Source organism: Adelges cooleyi, unplaced genomic scaffold, assembly GCF_023614345.1.
Source record: "Adelges cooleyi isolate 19-005CV unplaced genomic scaffold, UGA_ACOO_1.1 ACOO_flye_CR_arks_rails_tigmint_CR_PRNA_574, whole genome shotgun sequence".
Lineage (NCBI taxonomy): Eukaryota > Metazoa > Arthropoda > Insecta > Hemiptera > Adelgidae > Adelges > Adelges cooleyi.
Genome location: NW_026096268.1, coordinates 5,199,968 through 5,221,436, shown reverse-complemented (window position 1 = coordinate 5,221,436; position 21,469 = coordinate 5,199,968). Strand labels below are relative to the sequence as shown.

General features: G+C 28.7%; 7 protein-coding genes across 9 annotated transcripts in view; 2 read left to right on the top strand and 5 right to left on the bottom strand.

Moving 5' to 3' along the window:
• Nucleotides 1–1,151, bottom strand: part of LOC126843177 (serine/threonine-protein kinase S6KL) — a 65,400-nt gene extending 64,249 nt beyond the window's left edge. For all 3 annotated transcript variants that reach the window (XM_050580541.1, XM_050580542.1, XM_050580543.1), the window contains exons 1-3: nt 895–1,151; nt 710–836; nt 133–234 (exon numbers count right to left, since the gene is read on the bottom strand). In XM_050580541.1, coding sequence (XP_050436498.1) covers nt 133–234; nt 710–836; nt 895–971 — 306 coding nt within the window. In that variant the 5' untranslated portion in view covers nt 972–1,151. The remainder of the gene's footprint in view (nt 1–132; nt 235–709; nt 837–894) is intronic.
• Nucleotides 1,152–4,059: 2,908 nt separating this feature from the next.
• On the bottom strand, nt 4,060–4,954 carry LOC126843178 (10 kDa heat shock protein, mitochondrial-like). Its single transcript, XM_050580544.1, has 3 exons — nt 4,812–4,954; nt 4,435–4,596; nt 4,060–4,370 (listed from the first exon to the last, which is right to left on the bottom strand). Exons 1-3 carry the CDS (start codon nt 4,812–4,814, stop codon nt 4,230–4,232), a joined length of 306 nt encoding a protein of 101 aa, XP_050436501.1. The 5' UTR covers nt 4,815–4,954; the 3' UTR covers nt 4,060–4,229.
• Nucleotides 4,955–6,232: 1,278 nt separating this feature from the next.
• LOC126843176 (RCC1 domain-containing protein 1-like) lies at nt 6,233–9,648 on the bottom strand. Its single transcript, XM_050580540.1, has 6 exons — nt 9,462–9,648; nt 9,289–9,380; nt 8,339–8,540; nt 8,148–8,271; nt 7,890–8,077; nt 6,233–6,953 (listed from the first exon to the last, which is right to left on the bottom strand). Exons 1-6 carry the CDS (start codon nt 9,646–9,648, stop codon nt 6,661–6,663), a joined length of 1,086 nt encoding a protein of 361 aa, XP_050436497.1. The 3' UTR covers nt 6,233–6,660.
• Nucleotides 9,649–9,790: 142 nt separating this feature from the next.
• LOC126843169 (poly(A) polymerase type 3-like) lies at nt 9,791–13,401 on the bottom strand. The gene is made up of 2 exons (XM_050580531.1): nt 13,090–13,401; nt 9,791–12,163 (listed from the first exon to the last, which is right to left on the bottom strand). Exon 2 carries the CDS (start codon nt 11,835–11,837, stop codon nt 9,855–9,857), a length of 1,983 nt encoding a protein of 660 aa, XP_050436488.1. The 5' UTR covers nt 11,838–12,163; nt 13,090–13,401; the 3' UTR covers nt 9,791–9,854.
• A 1,532-nt stretch (nt 13,402–14,933) lies between these two features.
• Nucleotides 14,934–16,515, bottom strand: LOC126842932 (cysteine-rich PDZ-binding protein). Its single transcript, XM_050580172.1, has one exon. The coding sequence runs from the start codon at nt 15,484–15,486 to the stop codon at nt 15,142–15,144; it is 345 nt and encodes a 114-aa protein (XP_050436129.1). The 5' UTR covers nt 15,487–16,515; the 3' UTR covers nt 14,934–15,141.
• Nucleotides 15,865–17,542, top strand: LOC126842931 (reticulocyte-binding protein homolog 2a-like). The gene is made up of 3 exons (XM_050580171.1): nt 15,865–16,324; nt 16,911–17,118; nt 17,220–17,542. Exons 1-3 carry the CDS (start codon nt 15,979–15,981, stop codon nt 17,455–17,457), a joined length of 792 nt encoding a protein of 263 aa, XP_050436128.1. The 5' UTR covers nt 15,865–15,978; the 3' UTR covers nt 17,458–17,542.
• A 1,301-nt stretch (nt 17,543–18,843) lies between these two features.
• LOC126843353 (rab GDP dissociation inhibitor alpha) lies at nt 18,844–20,789 on the top strand. The gene is made up of 2 exons (XM_050580804.1): nt 18,844–19,042; nt 19,144–20,789. The coding sequence occupies exon 2, from the start codon at nt 19,188–19,190 to the stop codon at nt 20,511–20,513; it is 1,326 nt and encodes a 441-aa protein (XP_050436761.1). The 5' UTR covers nt 18,844–19,042; nt 19,144–19,187; the 3' UTR covers nt 20,514–20,789.
• Nucleotides 20,790–21,469: the final 680 nt, after the last annotated feature.

Sequence of the window (21,469 nt, the reverse complement as noted above, 5' to 3'; positions counted from 1 at the left end):
AGAGTTAAGGACAGATTATATATAAATTAAAAAAATACCAACAATTTAAAATCTTAAAATGTGGCTTAAGCATTTTTGGTTCTGAACACCTAAGTATAAAATATGAATAGCACTAAAAATAAGTATAATTACCGCAGATTTTTTGAGAATTTTCATAGCATATACTTCATTAGAATCCAATTGCTTAACTTTGAAAACTTTTCCAAATGCACCCTTACAAATAAATTCAATAATCTGCAACATAAAAATAGTCTTATATTAGTAAAAATTAAAAACAAGTAATACAAATGAAGTGCATAAAAAATGTGTTTTCTTTTGTTATTGATAAATAATTTTAAAAAACTATTTTATTTTATTAAAAAAAAAAATACTTAGTTATTTTAATTTTGTGAGAAAACAAAAATTCCAGCTAAAGCTTTTTGCTATTTACTTGAACACAGCTACTTTTAGAAAGGTAGCCGAAAATGTAAAAAGAATTAAAAGTGTGGTATCATAACTTAATCAAATGAACAAAAGCTTTAAAAATTTAGATCTCACTCAAAAGTTAATATTATGTAATGTCGTTTACGCAAAACTTTTTTTTCAAAATAATAGCACTAGATATTAAATAAATGTATTTATAATAATTTAATAAAATTCAATTTAGATTTATTACTAAAATAGAAAATACAAATAGTATTATTATAATAGAGTCTAAAATTATTAATACCTCAAATGATTCTTCATTTGTTTCAGTTTTGATTTTAAACTCTGGTAAAAATATTTGTTCAATTTGCGGAACTGGCCATGTCGTCTTACTCGCTTTGAGCAAATCATCAACTGCTGAATTTCTCCATCTTGAACAAATATAAATAAATATACACATAAACATATATTCATAATACAATTCTGTACCTTTTTTTAGATATTCGAGACCACGGTCTGCAGTCACTATAAACTGTTGTACTGGACAATTCACTTCTGTTGCTCATGTTTGAAAATACAAGCTGTAACCATTGCCCTGGTTCTAAGTAATATAGAAGTATTTAACTGTTATTGCTATACTTCATTCTACTGTTCATTTTATATAATACAATAATAATAGATTAATACATAGGTTAAATTAAATTTAAATAATATAATTATTTACAAAGAATCTAATACTATAATACAAAAATATTTAACGCGCTTTTAGCCACATGGCCTTGATAACGCTTATCAGTCACCTGTTACAAATTACAACCACAGAATAGATAATAAATTATTGTTACAAGCATGTCAACAAGGCTTCGGGTTTTAAGGATTAAACATCAATTTCGATAATTGATTGATGTATTGTGTTATTGCACTTAAAGCAATAGTATAAATATAAGTATAAGTATAAGTATTATCATTGAGTATATATTGTACAATATATACTCAATGGTATTATGTAAATTAATTTTCGATAATAAAATCATCTATTCATGATATTGCCAAAGATTAATTGCATAACAGTTAATTTTTACGATTAACATTTGAAGTCTTAACTATTGGGTTTTGTACATACATTCAGACAATAATTCCTACTATACTTTTCCGATTTTGCGTTCATCGCACGGTTTCTATGAACTGTCAGTTGTCCAAGCGGTAACCGGCTAACACATAATAATAATAATATTAAATAAATGGTTAGTTCTGTGATTACTTCACTGGAGGATAAGTACCTAGTGAACAAAAAAGTTTATTTCAAATTGCAGGACCTACCTATTATACATACATAGACCTAATCCACGAGCAGCAAAAAAATTGCTTGTTGTAAAATATAAATAATAATTTTTTTTTTTTAATTATTAAATTACTATTTAATTTGCTAACACATTTTGTAGACTTCTAAATTCTAAAACACAAGTTGCAAAGTAAATTTGAGGTTTATTGTATTTTAAACATAATTTGATTTTAAACATAATTAGTGAAAAAGTGGACTTGCAAATTCTTGCAAACTATAACAATTAATTTGACACCGTTTTGGGACCTCTGATACAACTTGGATGGTCTAATATTACTTAACAAATAACAATCTCATAATAATTTTTTTATTAACGTTTTATCTTTATTTTTTTCTGTATTTTAAGTATTTTATTATTAATTATTTGATGTCTTATCTATTAGAAGACATTTGTTTTGTATGTGATTTCGTTTTATTAGTTATTGTAAGACGAATGTTTGATTTATTGAATTAATAGCTTATATGTGTCGGTGAAATAATAAAGTACATTCTAACAGGTCACACTCATATAATAATATTTTTTATTAAATTATATTTTTAAAAAATATTTATGTTTTTATGAATATTTGAATTCGTATATTCTTAAATAATGTAGCATAGTGACTGACTTCTTTGCTCTTGGAAAAAATGTCTTTTATATAAACTGCAAATTATAGGGTTGGACTTACAAATAGTTGCAAGGAAATATATTTTTAATATTTTTATTGAACGCTACATATTAAGTACTCATGATCGTCAGTAATCAGTATCATCGTCCTCTTCTGCCCGGCCAATCGCACATATTAATATCAGTATATGGGAAGACCTCTAGTGGTAAAAATCAAGATTTATTTCATCTTACCAGTCGGTACCCTCGGCGGTCCAGCAAATCTATTGCTTATCGCCTAACCATAGACATTCGACTTGATAACAACAAAACTTAGAACCTTTATCATAAAAGTTAGGTTAGTACATAAAGGCTAGTACGGCTCCGGCTGTCTGCTTATTCTTTAAGTCGTACCGTTCAACCTATTTCATAAACCTGTCTATGAAGTATGGACAGGTTAAGTCAACAGTCAACATGCCAGCACATGTTAGATTATCAGATTCATCTTATCTGTGCTGCAAGTTAAAACTTACCACTTTCTGCTTACCGCATTCACAATTTTTGGGTAGAAAAAAGGCTTTTAATTTTATTATTTTTAATTGTTAACGATTAATTTTAATTTGTTTTCAATTCTCCCCTTTTTGCACAAAATACATAAAATTCGTTTTATAAGGGTCATTTAAAACACCCAATAATAGAATACGATCAACAATAGTGACTACCACTCAACTCAATATTAGCTCTTATTATTAACTATTAACTGAATTTTAAGTTCAGTGGAACCAATATTCCCATTTTGCTACAGATCACTAACATAGACCAAATATATATATATATATATATATCTTGTACATCTTTTTCTTACATAATACTATATTAATATTTTTAATTCATCAATTCGCGCTTTTCCCAGAAAATTGTTTGTATTTCTCATTTTGTTTTGCTAACATAAGAGTTGTAGGTATTATACGTACGTATGCTTTTTCTCTTTTTGCGTGTAACTGGCTACTTATCAGAAAGCTATTTTCGTTTCAAATTAATAAGGGTTGGTTAATTGACCAAGTGTTGGAGACAAAGATTGAATACGACTTTAGAAATAATAACTAAAAATCTATGACTAAAGGTGTTGAAGTTGTAATCAATAGCTGTTTAGCATTAAAAAAATGTTGGCTAATAATTTTTAATTTAATTTTATTGTGCTGTAAATCATATAAAAAAGAAATATTTAACTATTATAAAATTATTTAACATTCACCCTAAAAACTTAACAAGTTCTGAGGAATCTGAAAATTTTATATTCAAGAATCAATAAAATCCTAGCATATTTTCCAGTTAATTACTAATAAAATTTTTAATAACATGGTAAAATATAATATTTTAAATTATCAAAAAAAATAAAGCATCAAGAAACGTAAACAAAATTCTAATCTTGACTTGAAAATGTTTTTTTAGCTCCCTAGGTATCACTAATAACATTCCTTTTTCTAAATCTAAAGATCCATATTCATCTAATAGCACAATTATGGAACATAATAAGTTCTAAGACATTCATGTGCGTTAATTACACCAATTACTTTTATTATTATGGCTGGTAAGCTGTATGCTGTTTTTTTTAATTTCTATTAAAAACTTCATTGATTGGAAAATATAGAAAATAGATTATAATGAGAACAACTTATTTGTATAAACTATTAAATTGGTTTTAATATAAAAAAAAAATATTTCACAATTTATAAGCAACACATAATATAATGCTTTAAGACTCCACTGGAATAATAATAAAAAAAAAAAGGAAATGTTCAACATATAAATATTACCAATGTGTGATTAGAACAACTATTTCCTACTAAAGTAATCAGTCACGGTTCAAGTTATAATTTAAATCTCTTTAAATTATTATTCTATCTTGGCCAATAAATCTGATTCTTTGTAAATGGTATATGTGTCGTCTTCGTCCAGCTGAATTTTGGTACCACCATATTCAGGTAATAAAACACGATCGCCTACTTTGAGGTCTACTGGCACAAAAGAACCTTCCTAAAAACATAAATTAAATATTTAAATAACATAATATACACATAGTACAAAAAAAATAGCCTACCGGATTTCTACCGCCAGGTCCAACTGCAACAACAGTTCCTTCTAAAATCTTTTTGGAAGCGTTTTCAGGTAACATAATACCACCTTTACTTTGTTTAAGCGCTTCCAACTTTTTCACCAACACCCTGTCGAACAGAGGACGAAATTTCGTAGCTACAGATGCCTAAGTACAAATTCAAAACATAATTAATTTAAATAAAAATGTATAGCTTTTAATAGTATAATTTTTAAAATTAACTACTAGTAAATAATAATTGTGTATGTAAAATGTTTAAATGCAAAAAAAAATGTATAGTTGCGGCACGCGCGTTAAGATTATTCACATTTATTAAAATGAAACTAATAATATTATGTATATTAACTAAATTTATAACTTACCATTTTTAATTAAATTAATAATCTAATAAAGATTTGGAATTTATAGAAATCGCACTAGTTGAGTGTGAGTATGTAGAAAATGTAAATTGTGCTTGAAAATCGAATAGAAAATTCTCGAAGGCAGGATTGAAAATATCGGACTTTTGCATGTGAAATAGGTTATCTGACAAAGAACCGGAAAATATCAATCTAGTTTGGTTAGCTTTCGTGGAATAAAAAACCATTGTCATGGAATATTTCATTAAAAATCAAACGGCGGGCTTTTAAAAAACACAAATACTCAACATAGGACCCATATGTTTGATCATGAAGAGGAACCGATACATATGACGTACCAGAATTAATTTAATTATTAACTTTATTTTTACCATTTATGTACTCTGTGGTAGTATACAGAGTGTACCAGAAACAAATGTCACACTCTACGAGGGGGCCTTAAGAATAGACTTGCAGATTTTTTTTTTATGCCAAAAAACTCAGGGATTTCTTTTTTGTAAAATATCCATAAAAAAAATTATATATTATGGAATTTCTTGAAAATTTTCTAATTAAAAAAGGCTCTTCGATCAGTTAGTTTTTTTTTATAAGAAATTTTGTCAATAATCAGTTATATTTTCCTGAAAAGATTATTATATAAGCACAGAGCACGAATTTGTTTGTGGTACACCTTGTATAAATTACAGAAAAATACCTTTCGCAACCAATTGGCAATAACTCACATTTTATTTAAAAAAGGTAAGGATAGGATTTTTTTTGGTATGTGTAAATCCAATGTCGTAAGGGTATTATCCAAAAAAAAAACATTATTTTTAGGTAAATACAAAATAATAACTTAGCTTAAACAAAAAAAGCTGGGTTTGCTTATTTTTTTTGCGTATTCTGTTCACAAAATGTTATTGTAACGAAATAAAATTTGCGAACTGCATTATAATTTAGCTCAACAAAGTACTACAAGAGATGCAGTCAAATTACGGCTGGTGTCCACAGGACGACTGTTAATAGTCGAGTTCTACTTAACTGTTTGATCAAATCTCTAACGTCCACCACCTACTACAGTAGGACAACTACCCGTGTTTAGTTCTGAGCATGTCGCTCCAGAGTAAATTTAAGAGAACCATTGACAGATTCTAGTAAAATATAATGCCATAAAAACTTATAATTTAATAACAAGTTTTACATTTTTTCAAAATCGAGTGTAACAACAGCCACTTTAAAGTTGCAATTTTGTTACTTCACTTTGTAACAGTCACATGAATAAAGTTTCTGTTAATCTATGAAATAAATTCCAAAACGCTTGTGAATAAAAAAAAACCGTTTATTCAAAATAAAACAAGTTACAATATATGTACAAAATAGAAAAATAAATAGTATACTATAATATATATATATATTATAAATAAATATATATATTTATATAAAAAAACTAAAAAAAAAACATAAATATTTGTTCAAAATAAAAATTGTCAAAAAATCGTAATTCATTGATATGGAAATTGAAAATATGGCTAATTTTCTAAAAACAACAATTATAATTTAATAATAGTAGAAATATATTGCCTTTAATCTACTGTCCCACACTGTATCCACTGCTGTGATATGAAATATTTTCGAAAATAGCATAAGCGCATCATTTTTTTGTAATAAAAATTTAAAGAATATTAACAGAAAATAAGTAATGAAAAGTATAAAATAATTAGTTAAATCTTTAAAATGTTTTAATTCTCAAATGTTACTCTACAGATATTGACACTTACATATTTTGTTTATAAAACAAAATAACCTTTAAAAATAACAAACGTAAAAATCAAAAAATAAATTGATTTTAATGGGTAGACGGTATTAAATAGTTTTATTTTTGTATCAACAGGGCACTATTCCAGGCCTTGCATTCTATTTTCATTATTTTTTTCCTATTAAATTTAAGAATTGGTGACAAAATACTAAGATTAATCATTCGGTCACAAATTAGCTCATATGTTTCAATGCCCAACTGTTTATGTGCATTCCATCCACAGCCCCATAAAATGTTATTTTTAGTTAGAATCATTGAATGACGTGCCCCTAAGCTTACTTGTTCAATTTCTGTCTCCTCAGGCCAATCTATTAATACAGGTTCCGCAGCCATCATTGTGCCACTGTTTTCTGCAAAATATTAGAACATTTTTCTTTAGTGTTAAAATAATTATTGAAACTTATATTATAGAACCTCAATTTTTAGTTTACTTAACTAATTCCTAATGTAGTAATACTATAGATCAGAAATCGATCCTATAAGACACTTTAGTGGCCTAAAAATTGACTTTGCATTTATAAGTATAATTTTAAGATTTAAGATCTAAAAATTACACAGAATGTAGATCTATTAAGATCCTATAACTTGAACATGTTTTTTTTTTTTAATTCTAGTCATTTTTTTTTTTTTGAAGGGAAAAAACCAATTATGCGATTACAAACATAGTAATAATTCTTATAAAACAGTATATTATTGCCTGATAATCATTTATTGTAAATTTTATTGATACTTAGTTTTTTTGTTTTAAACATGTATACATGATAATAAATTTAGCAACTATCATTTTTTTTCCAAAATAATTAATGATTTTTACAGTATTATTGATTTCTCAATTAGCTAGCCTACATTTTCAGTAAATTATTCTCAACTTAAAAAGTTAATTACATACATTATCATTGTTTTTTTTTTAATCTGTGTACTTTTCAATTATGGGGAAAAATAAAAATTATGCTACTACTAACACATTTATTGCCAAAAATGTTTTACAAATATTAAACAGTTCTAAACAGTTTCGCATCAAAAACCCGTAACCCCCTCTCTAAATATGCTCAGTCATCAACATGGCCTGACATAACTGTGTCAAATGTGAAATCATTGTTTTTTTTTTTAAATTGTGATTGAAATAAAATTAATTTGCAACAATTATTAAAATGGAAGAATTTTTCTTTTTTTTTAGTCTACGACCTGTCAGGTCGGTTTGTACAACTCTTGCTCTACTAGAGACAAGAGTTGCCATCCTGGGTAAGTGGTTAGAAATGTAAGATTAACATTATTATTATTAATACCGGGAGAATTTGAGATTCCTAGTTGTCCTGAATGGTTCCAACCCCACATATACAGATCATTGCATTCTGTAATTGCAGCAGTATGCCATCCACCGGCTGAGATATTTATCACTTTTAAACCGTCCAGAAATTTTAGAAGTCGTGGACTCTCTTCTTCATTCAACTCACCGTGTCCTAGTTGCCCTCGACTAAACAAAACCAAAATAAACATGTTTTTTTTTTGTTTTAATTAGTAGTTCTATGTTACAAAATTCATACCTTCCAGTTCCATATGTATAAAGAGATCCACTTTCTAATAAAATCACTACATGTTCAAACCCACAAGCTACTTGAATAACTTTCAATTTGGTTTCAAATATTTTGGTTGGAATCGAATAAATTTCTAAAAATAACAAATCATAAAACCAGAAAATTTAGCTCAAACAAAATTAAAACACGTTCAAAAATACCATTGAAAGAAAAAGCCAAGTGAACATTATCACTACAGCATACATTGTGTATTAATAGTTTTTCACTTTTTTGTGAAGTTGAACAAGGAACTTCTGTTTGTAACTTTCGTGTAATATTATCCCATTTTCCACAGCTCTTCAAATACGACCAACAATTCCCCACCAAATCAGTAGCCAACACATTTGTTTCGGAAGTAGCAACCTGTTAATTTAAAAGTAAATCAATTAATACATTAACATTAAAATAATTTTTTCAACACAAAAGTCTTTATCTTAAATTTGTCCAAATGATTTTGGAAATATATTCTAATCTCTTTTAGTTCAATACCAAATTAATATATTGTAATAACTCACTTTCATATAAAATAAAAATTAAATGTGTGGGTCACGGGACCCCTGGCAGAAGCTATACTTCTAAAGAGAAAGAAAAAATGTTGTGAATAATATGTATAATTTATGTCTGTGCCGTCTATGTCTGCTACCCTTATTCTAATTATCTATTGTAATAATAAATATGGTTAATTTGACATTTTTTAATATATAGCCTGTGCGCGCCGAGCGTATATATAAATATATATATATATACACTTGCCGAGCCAAACGTTACGGTTTTTCTTTGTTGACCTCCCAGCATCCAGGCGTCCCATAAGAAGCATAGCTTCAAAAGTAAACTTCAGCAACAGACAATGTTAATATTAAATAAAATAAGGTGGAAAAAAAAAGAAAATTTAAATTTTTATAAAAATCATAAATGAACAATTAAATTATATACCTACATTTTTTTAATAATAATTTTAAATTGGCTTTAGTTAATTGGTTAATATATGAGCTGGTGAGAATGAAAGTGACCTAAGTCAAATTTTTAAAAAATCTGCAATATTGCTAGGGCATATTAGTATACTCTCAAATTATTTATAATATAAACAATAGAAATAGGAAATATTACTTACAGATTTAAAAGGTTCATAGTTAAAATTATTTAAGACCTCACATTTTACTTTCTTCTTGTGAACCAGACCACTAATTAAAACTTGACCGGAGCCTAAAACCCACAAATTATACTTTGCAATGTTTTAAATATATTACAATTAATAGACATTATATATAAACCGATTACAAATACCTGTCAAAACTGAAGCTGAACTCCAAGAAAATGTTACTTGTTGGATTCCACTACTGCTTGCTTTGTCCTCATATAGATGGAAATTTAAGTCTGTGTTATGTTCAAAGTTCAATTGGTTGAATCCATTAAAACCGCACCAATACATATCCATTATGTTGTTTAAATATGTATATTTATCTGTTGTCATATTTAAAATTATACAACAGAATAATAAGGTAATAACTTATTATACAAAAACAAAAATGAATGGTTACGTCAAAGCATATAAACTTTTATAATTTTTTTTTTGGGAGAGTTTTTTTTATATTTATATTTTTTTTTGTATTTTTTTTTTAAAGTTAATGTAATTAAAATGATGGTGGTTTTTTTTAATCATGAATGGACACGAGTTGATTAGGCAACAGTAGGATGTAAGGGCCTCATTTTTTTTGCATCATTCTCAATATCATCTTCTGAACAACGTTTATTGGAAACGGTATTTTTTTGTTCATCATCAGATTCTGGTATGCCATTATTTATATGTTCTTCATCATTTTTCACAACCTGATCTTCAGCAGCGAGTTTATAATTGGGAACTACACCGTTCTGAGCTTCTTCAGTTTTGGATACTAATTGACTGACGTTTTCTTTTTCGTAATCTAAAGTTTCTACCTCTGAATGTTTATAGGACAATAGACTATTTTGAGGTGTTACAGTTTCTGATACGTTGCCCTCATTATTTTCAGTCGACGATTGAGAGCTATTTTGAGCATTTTCAGTCTTAGATATTGGTTGACTAATGTTTTTCTTTTCATAATATAAAGTATCTTCTTCCAAAGATTTATTTGGTAATGGACTATTTAGTAGTTCTTCTGTTTCTGATACAGAGTGTCTACCTTCAGTTGATAATCGAGCAATTATTTTACTGCCTACAGTATTTGGTATTGCTTTTTCTTTCTTTAATTCATCTGGAACATATTCCTTTAAATCTTTTCTCTTTAAATGATTAACCTGTATGTCCATACCTGTTCTAAATATAGCATGAGCTTTACTTTTTACTAATAGACAAAAATCTCGTATATGCGAGCTGAAGTCTAACTGGACCACTTTACCATTAGATTTTGATATTTCAAGTCCCACAAACCATACAGATGATGGTCTCCCTTGAGATTTTTCATGAGGAAGTGAGAATTGGTCAGGATTTAAATGAGATCTCTGAACACAGTCAATTTCTTCTAGAGAAGTAGGTAAAAAACGTAGACGCGATTCAACTAATCCTTTCCACTCGAGTAATTCTTCTTCAGAGCTTGCAAATACAGTAATTGCCAAAAAATATCTGTACTTGGTAAAAAATTTTGAAGGTTGAAAAAGTTTCGTCCAACTGGATTCTCCAGTTAAAATTTCACCCATGATGTCTAAACTTACTTTGAACTCCTCTTGTATAATAGCTAATGTAGAATGAGATACGTTAAACGTTGAGTTTTGCTGTGGATACACTGGAGTAATAATAGGCATAACATGATTTCTGTCTCCCATGTTTACCCTGGGATCCCATACTGGATATCCTAGATCCATGTAGTATGATGGTTTTAATAACACTGGCTGAGGCCATTGCCATTTTGAAAATATCAAAAAAAATTTATGTATCAAGGTAGCTGGAGCGGCATTTGGATACAGTTGGCAAATTCTTGCAACTAACATTGCCCAAGAAACTCCACCAAGGTATCCCAAGGCATTTGAATAGACTCTGTGACGTTTAGCCCATAATTTGATCGCTATTAAAGTCTTTTTGAATGATTCTCGATTAGGAACTAGTCGCAAAATTGAATCTGTAACTCGACAACCGTTTAAACTCCTAACACACTTAGGATTCAAATTTCTTAACAGTTCATCTTGTTGAAGGTCAGTATTTTCGTCTACTTCTTTCAAAGCTAGTCGTGCGAACAACATATCAATTTCAATACCTTGAATAATCATTTTTATAACTGGAACAAATGCTTCTTCAACCGCTCGTACATGCATTATGCTAGGATTATCTTTCAATTTTGCATAAAATGATGAAAAATAATCTACTCTTGTTATATGCCTCGGCACAATAACAATGGCATCAATATCAGCACCTTTATGGTAGACTCCAAGTCGATAAGATCCAAATGTACATACCATACCTCCTACACTGTCAGCAGTAATTTCCGGTAAATTGCGTTCAATGCTTACTTCACGAATCCATTCTTTGGCTAAATTATTCAACATTGACAAGACTTCCAGCCTTTGAGATAAATCATCATCAGTAGTGATTACTTTTTCTTTTGAGAGAGCATCTTCTAAGGATTTTGTTAGTTGTAAGTCCATTTCAGTCGGGACAGCATCACTTATTGCAGATGTCATTCCATACATTTTGAATATAGTAATTTTAACAGATTATACTCCAAATTAAGATGATCTTTTTATTTTATACTTTGTTGAGTCTACCTTCTATGAGTAGATTTAATAAGATCTATTTACAAATCCAATAATTTTTTAATTTTTTGTTGTTATAATACTGTTTATTAAGAAAATTGCCAAAAACTTTTTTATTTGTTTCTTATTAGTTTAAGGTATAAATAAAAAATATAGCATAGTTAGATACTAAATACCTATATTACATATGACCATAGATGAACTTTGAATTTTGCTTTATGTTAGACTATTTTAGTGTTCATTTAATGTATCTTGAATAGGTCCTGTAAAAATGTTCGTAAAATATAAATGTTTCGAATTTCAAAATTAATGAATTCATAATTGAATTTAAAATAATTACTATATTAGTATACTAATCTACTTATTATAAGTAGAACAAACCAGGCAAAATGTGTTTTATAAGAAAAAATGTACTAAAACCAGACTTAAAAGCGAAGACAAATTTACAAAAGTAATATTTTAAGAGTAGTTAAAATAAGATAAATAGAACATATAATATGGAAGTAGTTTACCCTTTATAAAATATATCATATCTAAACTAAATTCTAAATGAATAATGAAGCTGTAATATTTAATAATACTGAACTGTATAAATGAATTTAAGTAGTTGTTAAATGACAGATCCTCTATTTTAAAATTAGGTAAACAAACATCAAAAAATCTTAAGTATAAACTATTTAGTTAGTCTGACAGAAATAAATAGACCAGCTCTTATTGTTATCTATGTAGACTTACTTAATATAATACAGAATAGAAGCTTATAACAAACAAGTGGGTCTATTGAATTATGATCTATTCAATTGATATGGTTGACATACAAACATAAACGAACTCTAATCGAATTTCAATGAGCAAGAGAAATCGATTTATAAGAAATAGTAACACATTAGTGCTATAAAAAAAAACTATAGTTAATTGTTTTGTTGTTTAAAATTGTATTGGTCAATAAAAATAGCGTTAGATAACAGTTAACACATTGTTTACACGAGGTTAAATTCTTTTGTTTGATATTTTAATTAAACAGTTAATGCCATGACCACGAAAAATTATTTTAATATTAATTGTGTTTTTAATTTTAGACCATAATATCTAGTTATATTTAGGGAGTTATTTACATTTTTTTTTACACAAATCACCTGTTAAACCGACACAACTATGCTAAGAATTTCGATTATTAGAGTGTACTTACATAATATTAGCGTAGTTACACTTCCAAGTTGGTAAAACAAAATATCAAATCACAATAATTATACACTAAATAGGACAATCAAAAACAAATGAACTATCAAAATCACATAGTAACTCACTTACGCCACAACCAAAATCACACAATTAACAGGCTTCGTCATTCACAACTGTAGTGTGGCCACTACACGTCCAAACTATATAGCTTGTATATTATCGTATTCTGTACTCACTACTCACTATAGTCTATAACATCAGCTATTGCTATACACGAGAAAGACGTGTACTTCCGCAGCGGCATATTTTGTTGTCTCATTTCTTCTTTGGAGAACGCAAAACAATCCACGGACACGCCCACAAATCGGGGATTTGCAGTGGTGTCGTAGTGAAAAAACAAAATAATGTAAAGAACAGTGAACATTTTTTACAGGATGTATCCCGCTGGTCTGACAGTACAATATACATTTTATACGCGATTCTGTCGATCATCGTGATACACGCTATACTAAAATACGGTTGGAGGTAAAATATCACCACCAAATTGTACGAATTTTCACAGTGTAAACTCAAAACTGTAACCAAACAATAACTCAATAGTGAATACTATGACGAAAATCAATGAGAAATAGCCACCCTTAGTATTAATGTCAATTGTAAATGAATTAATGAATAGTTTAGGCTGGTAGATTTATAAAAATCCACCTTGCAATTGGAATATTAGTTTAAACAGTTTATAGTGGTAAAAACATGTTTAAACAGATTGAAAATAATTCGCTTAATTTTGGTTTTAGAAAAAAAGCACTCAAATTAAAAGAGAACAAAATTCCGGAGGGCAAGACGGTGCGTTTTTTTTAAAAAAAATCATTTTTTTAAAGGTTACAGTCATTTAAAAATGTTAAAATAGTCGTTATTTCTAAACTATGTATTGAGCGCTATACTTAGAATAATGAAAAAAACGCACCGTCTTGCCCTCCGAAATATTGTTCTCTTTTAATTTTATAATGGGTGCTTTTACTCTAAATCCAAAATTAAGCGAGTTAATTTCAGTCTGCTTAAACAAGAGAGATGAAAAAACATTTTTAAATCGCTTTCAAGGATGCTGTGATAGTCCAAAAAGAAATTAACTTTTAAAAAAAAATCTTAGTTATTGAACTAATAATTACACATCACAGTTTAACCTTTAAATTAAGATTTTGTAAAAAATTGCCTATACTTTATTTCTTAAAAATGGGCGGTGCGACGCCCCTTAAAGAAATAATAAACAAAAACTGACTGATGGTCGCTATGTATTAATATTTTTTCATTGACTGCATTCAATAAATCACTTTATACCAAATATATTAAGATATGGAGAAAAGATCAAAATACCTACCCATAAGACAACAGATAATTTATAAATGTTCGCAACGTTAGTGTTTTGCTCTGTATTCAAGAGGAAAATGTAAACGAAAACACAAATTAGCCAAAGTATCTCATCTACAAGAAAAATATCATATACAACAACAAACCAGTTTGAATAAACTATCTGGTCTCTAGACTCCTACACTTACAATACTTTTAACGACAGAGAAAAAAATCTCGTCAAAGTTCCAATAGCTCTTGAATGCTATAACGACAAACAAACAAAAAGAAGAAACTGAAAATAGTAACAACTTTTTCTCTTTATGGAATAGGTAATAATAATGTTATATTTTTATTTTGTTTGTTTCAGGTATGGTCCAGAACTTGTAGTTTATTGGTTGAAGTACTTCAATAACAAAACTGAGGATGGCAATCTCTGAAAATACTGCTTCTTACCAGACGGTTGACTTCAGAAAAAAAGAAAAACTTTGCGATACTATTTAAAAAAAAATCCAAGCACAATAAAAATCACAAAATTGTCTTGTATTTGCATAAAAAAAAGTAATTGATTATTAACTACATAAACTTCAATGTAATGTGTTATCTTAGTATATGTACATTTACAATGTACTATTATTTCTACATTTCATTATTATACACAAGATGTTCAATAATATATTCACTTATAAAAAATATCAATTGAGATAATGTTACGTTAAGTAGCGGATTGTTTATACCCGCGTATGTCGAGAATTTTTTTTCCACACATAGCGCAAATTCCTTTTTTGTATGCACACGACTGACAGTAATTTCTGCCCGGAAGGTGTATTTTTTGTTTACAAATGCGACAACTGCTGATGAAACTGTACGGTGTGGTTTTCGTAGTGGAGGATGAGGACTTGGAACCGCCAGTCAACGTCTTAACTTTGGAAATTTGCTGCAGGTGTTTGTTGTCTTGATCATGAACTCTATTTGTTTGAATAGCGTTGCGAGATCCTGCTTTCCACGGATCGGGTGTAGCTGCGGTTCCTAATTTTTTCTCACACTTATCGCACACCATAATGAGTGACTGTAGAGCTAATATGAATATCTTTTCAAACGTATAGCAATTAACGCATTGGTAATATTAATTATTATAACTGTATGTTTAAGTACATAAACACAAGTACAAATTCATATTTGTAAGCAAGTGAATTAATTGATAACAGAGAGATGACAATATAAATAGGTACATCAACAACTTGCGTTAACAATTTTTACAATATGGTAGTCTGTTTTCTCTCGTAAGAAATACACGTCCACCCAATAAAACCGGCAGCCATTTTGTGGTTATCACAACTTGTTGACATACCTATTAATTTTGCAATGTCACTTTTTGAGTTTGGTACTACCATTTACCGTTGTGCACCGTTTGCCGCCATTTCTTATCATTTTCATTATTTTCAACATTTAATATTGGTAACTACATATTCCGGTTTTGATTTGAAATTTTTTTTTTGTTATTATTATTGTTGTTATTTATAAATAAAAATTTTCGGTAACGATTAACGAAATGTCCAAGAAAGCGAAAAAGTTTCAAATGATGGTTCGTGGCGATTCGGCTCCTAGTGCACAAGCGATTTGTGAAAAAGACGCAATTAATCAGTTGAATTGTGTTGAACTTGAAAGTTATAAGCAACGAATATTTGTTAACTCTTTAGAGCGCATTGAAGATGAAACATTGAAAGAAAAATGTAAAGACCTGAGTATACATTATCGAATGTTCAAAAATGACGAATCTTGTTTTGGTGCCAAAGAGTTGTCTGAATACGATAAAGATAAATTAAAGAATTGTATCGGAGAATGTGTAAACAAAGAGTGTTTGACTATTATTAATGAAAAAGAGTCTATTCCAGCAGGTATTACTTTATTTAATAATTTATTATAGTATATTGCTTTTTACTTATAGCTAGTCAATGAGAATAAAAAGTACACTACTCCTGTCTCAGACACAACATTACTTTGTGTCACGTGAGAACACAACTTTGTCGAAACCAAAACTCGATCAACCATGATTAGATTGTTATGAATGATTTAGTATCAACAACTTGTCCTTAATAAAGAAAAGTTTCGAGTGACTACAAAAATGGATAGATATTTAATTTTTATTAGTAATTTATTGTCGAATGGATCACCAAGTTGATGTTTGCCCGTAGTCCAGAGAATATATATATATATATATATATAATGTTCTATTATTAAGTACTTGTGACCCCCCATATTTTTTTAGTATTACATCCCCCCGATCCTCTATTTTACTTATACCAATTAATTTGCTACTAATTGTACTTACCAAGTATGATTGATAAAAAAAATATAAATATTTCGCTGTTGTGTACAGTATATTTCGTATTGTGTTTTGATTTCTGCACAGTTTCATGCATTGGTAGAAAAGAGTATAGATACTATTACTTTAATAATGTTAAAATAATTTGTTTTTCTTAGAGTTGATGCAGTTGGTCGAGTCTGAGCCGAATTTTCCAGACATTTTAAGTAATAAATTGGATGTATTTATTTCTCTTTTAAATAAATATGTAAATAACAATAAGGAGATAAAAAATTCAATATTGAAGTTACAAAATAGTAGCCATATTAATTTAACAGAAGCGGAACATTTAAACAAACAAGTCAATGTTTTAAACTCCAATTCAAAGTAAGACTGATACTTAACTATCATAAACAATCAAATGTGTTTTTTTTTTTTTTTATCAAACTAAATAATTTAAAATGTAATATGATATTATGTTTTTTTAGGAACCTACAAAGTGTTCTCATAAATGATTGTTCAGAAAATGTATTTGATGAGATGAAAAAATATTATAATGAAAAAGAAAAGGAATACACGGCAAATCTGTCCAAGTTAGAACATCTAAAGACTCAACAAGAAAAATATAATCAAGTTGACGGTCCAGAATACAGAGCTCTAGTCAAGAGTTATTTACAAACAACAGAAATGATAAAAATGAAAACTGATATGTTAAATGATTGTTGATTAAGTTTTTTATTTTTAAATATTATATTTTATTAACACAGCCTAACCCAACAATAAAATTAAACTTATGTTTTTAATAACACAAGAGCTTAGTACATTATTAATATTAAATATCAAATCACACTAGACTATTGTTTAAACATTTTAAACACCAAAATACATCAATGTGTTGTAAATCATCATATTTTCAACATAATAAATCATAATCTTTGTAAAGTTAAATAATCCGTATCAACTTACGCACCAGTGACAACATACTATAGTGCTACATATTTATTTACTGAACATATTCAACCGATTGTTTATTTTATTGCACCTATGTATATTTATTATTATAAATAGGTGTTAGAACATGTAATAATTTGTAATACGCATATTACTCAGATACTCTAAAACTAATTGATAAATTTACATATCTATATAATACCAAACTAACTTTAACATAACTTGGTAATTTCATTTGAAAAATTATGGTTTCCATAAAAACAGTTTCTTGAGTAAAATGGTAGTATAATATTTATCCTATAAGAACTACGCTTGTGTAAATTAATTATATTTAATTAAGAAAACGTGACCTTTGCTCGGGTTTTTTGATAAATTCCCTATTGAAAACATCATAGTTAAATATTTTAATTCAACCGTAGCATAACACATAATTATTGTATTGTACATTACATTATACGACTCTACAGATAGGTACTAGTGTATAGCAATGTACAATAGGTAGCAGGTACATCTAATTTGTACAGTTTTTCTTCAGCATGGAATGTTCTACAATAACAAAATTATTTTTCGTAATCGCTGCGTTCGTTCTTTTTCTTTCTATTTTCATAATTAGTTTACGTTTTCCTAATTATTTAGAATTTGCTATTTAATCAAACTTAAAACTTAAATTATCCAGACACGAAACCTATAGAACTTCAATTTTTTAATACGAACTTAAGTATATAGTTGTTGTTACGTTATTATTTATTGCGGGCTTTTAATAAAGCCACCAAGTCGACTTTTTTAAAAGCGTTTTTTTCATTCCATCATTAAAAACATTTATATTGCGCAGAAAATATAGTATTTCTATGACAAAAGTTTATAGACAGTTGAAATTCTAAAGTTTGTTTAACGACGAAATAGTCGACTTAGTGCTTTATTTAACGCCCGCGAAATTTTTTACTAAATAGGTGTAACTATTTTAAATGTCGATCTGAAAGTTCATGTTTATTTGACTGTATGGTCTGGTTAGTTTGACCACTCAATTAATTTAAAATTACATTTTTTATATTCATTTGTCAGATTCTGATTACTATAATTTACTAAAACATAAAATCAAGCTTGACACAGCCGTTGTGCTTTAGAACGCTGTAATATTATTAATTATTGTATGCTCCCGTGATAGAGAATCTGTTGTTGAAATGTGTTTTACAGAGTTTAACAGTGTGACCTTGATGGGTTGTGCAGTGGTTTATACTTTATATCACAGCACTTTTTTTTATCGATATTTTCATGCGATGATTTTTCGTCGACGTCACTTCTAGAGAAAATCGTAATCGGCGTTAATTGTGATTCGGCATAAGTACACAAAACAATACAAGTAAGATATCTCCGTTTATAATTAAAAGTGTTATTATAGTGTTGTTTTAACGTTACAACGGCGTTAATAATCGATTAAACAACGGCCAATCTTGTTTGCAGTTGTTCGAGACGGTTTTCCGAGTGCGTGCTCAAAGTAAACAATCATGGATGAGGAATACGATTGCATTGTGTTGGGTACCGGACTGAAAGAATGCATTTTATCTGGTATGTTGTCCGTTTCTGGTAAGAAAGTATTGCACGTAGACCGTAATAAGTATTATGGTGGCGAGTCAGCGTCGATAACGCCGTTGCCAGAGTTGTTCCAGAAATTCAACGTAAAAGAACCCGATGAAAAAGAATATGGACGTGGACGCGATTGGAACGTAGACTTGGTGCCCAAATTTTTAATGGCCAACGGCCTGCTTGTCAAATTACTCATCCATACAGGTGTGACGCGTTATCTCGAGTTCAAATCGGTTGAGGGCAGTTACGTGTACAAAGGTGGTAAAATCTATAAAGTGCCAGTTGACCAGAAAGAAGCTCTTTCCTCGGACTTGATGGGCATTTTCGAAAAGCGTAGATTTAGAAATTTCTTGATATTTGTACAAGACTTCCAAGAAAATGACCCGAAAACATGGAAGGACGTTGACCCACACCGTATGTCAGCTTATCAACTGTACACGAAATTTGGCTTGGACAAGAATACTCAAGACTTTACCGGGCACGCTTTAGCTCTCTATTTAAATGACGATTACATTAATGAACCAGCGGCTAAATTAATTAGCCGTATAAAGTTGTACAGTGATTCATTGGCTCGTTATGGAAAAAGTCCTTACTTGTATCCTTTGTATGGACTTGGAGAATTGCCTCAAGGTTTTGCTAGACTCAGTGCCATTTACGGTGGTACATATATGTTGAACACTCCTGTTGATGAAATTGTTTTTGAAGGATCGAGTGTTGTTGGCGTTAAAAGTGGAGGTGTGGTAGCTAAATGTAAACAAGTATTCTGTGATCCATCATACGTAAAAGATCGTACAAAGAAAACTGGGCAAGTGATTCGATGTATTTGCTTGTTAAATCATCCAATACCTAATACTCGTGATGCCCTTTCTACACAAATAATTATACCTCAAAATCAAGTAAATCGCAAGTCAGATATTTACGTTTCGTTGGTTAGCAATACCCATCAGGTATGCTCTCAAGGATGGTTTACTGCCATGGTGTCAACAAAAGTAGAAACTAGTAACCCGGAACTAGAAATAAAGCCCGGTCTAGATCTGCTGGGTCCTGTCAAACAAAAATTTGTATCCATTTCAGACTTCTATGAGCCAATTGATGATGGAAAAGAGAGTAATATATTTATCTCAACATCGTATGATGCTACATCTCATTTTGAAACTACTTGCTTGGATGTTTTGGATATTTATAAACGAGCGACTGGGGAAGAGTTTGATTTTTCAAAAATCAAGTTGGAAACTGATGATGCTTAAAAAGTAATAACCTATAAAACGTTTATCAAGTATAATATTTTTTTTTGTATTGTTTTTTAAAGAGACATTGTTTCATATTAGTCATATAAAAACGTGAATATACTGCTGTCATTTCGTGCATTTTTTTAAAAAATTTTATTTGGTTGCAGTCTATACTTAAGATAAGAATATTTTAGGATTACTTTATTTAATTTTAACTAAATCTCCATCATTGAAAACAATATAATATATTTCAAATAATATTTAAAAATATTGTCATTTTACCTAATGAAAATATAAATCATTTTTGTAATTATTATTTATATACTTACTTTTTTTTTTTTGTAAAAAATGTTAATTTTAAGTTTTACGTGTTTACTATTTATAAGTTGGCTTTAAAAAATTACCTATTCGTTTGCGGACTGTTTTCATATTGGAAAATAATCCTTGTGATTGATATTATATAAATACTTTATTAAATCCTTGAAAGAATAATTCTTTTCATATTATTAGTCGATTTAGTTATATGTAATCACTCTATTTAATAATACAGAATTGAAATAAAAATGATTATATTACAAACAAAACATTGAACATTTTATTGTAATTTTTTGGAATAACTAGGAGAAAAATTAATATATTTTTTTTATTTAACCAATATAGCAAAATAGTTATGGCGAAGAATTTATACCAAATTTTGTTTTAGTTAAGTAATTGAAGGACGTCGCCTTAAAAACAATACCACCCTATTGGTATAATGGCCACTTAACGGTTTTAATCATTTGGTAATATTATATGGAAATAGGCATATTTGATATGTTGTATCTCGAGTTCTACCTTGGATGGTCAATCATAATATAACAACAATAATACACCTGCATTTCTGGACCAAATTAAACTATTATAAAATACAAAATAAAATTACACTTTAATGATAGTAGTGATGAGATTAAATTTGAATTTATAAAAATGATAAC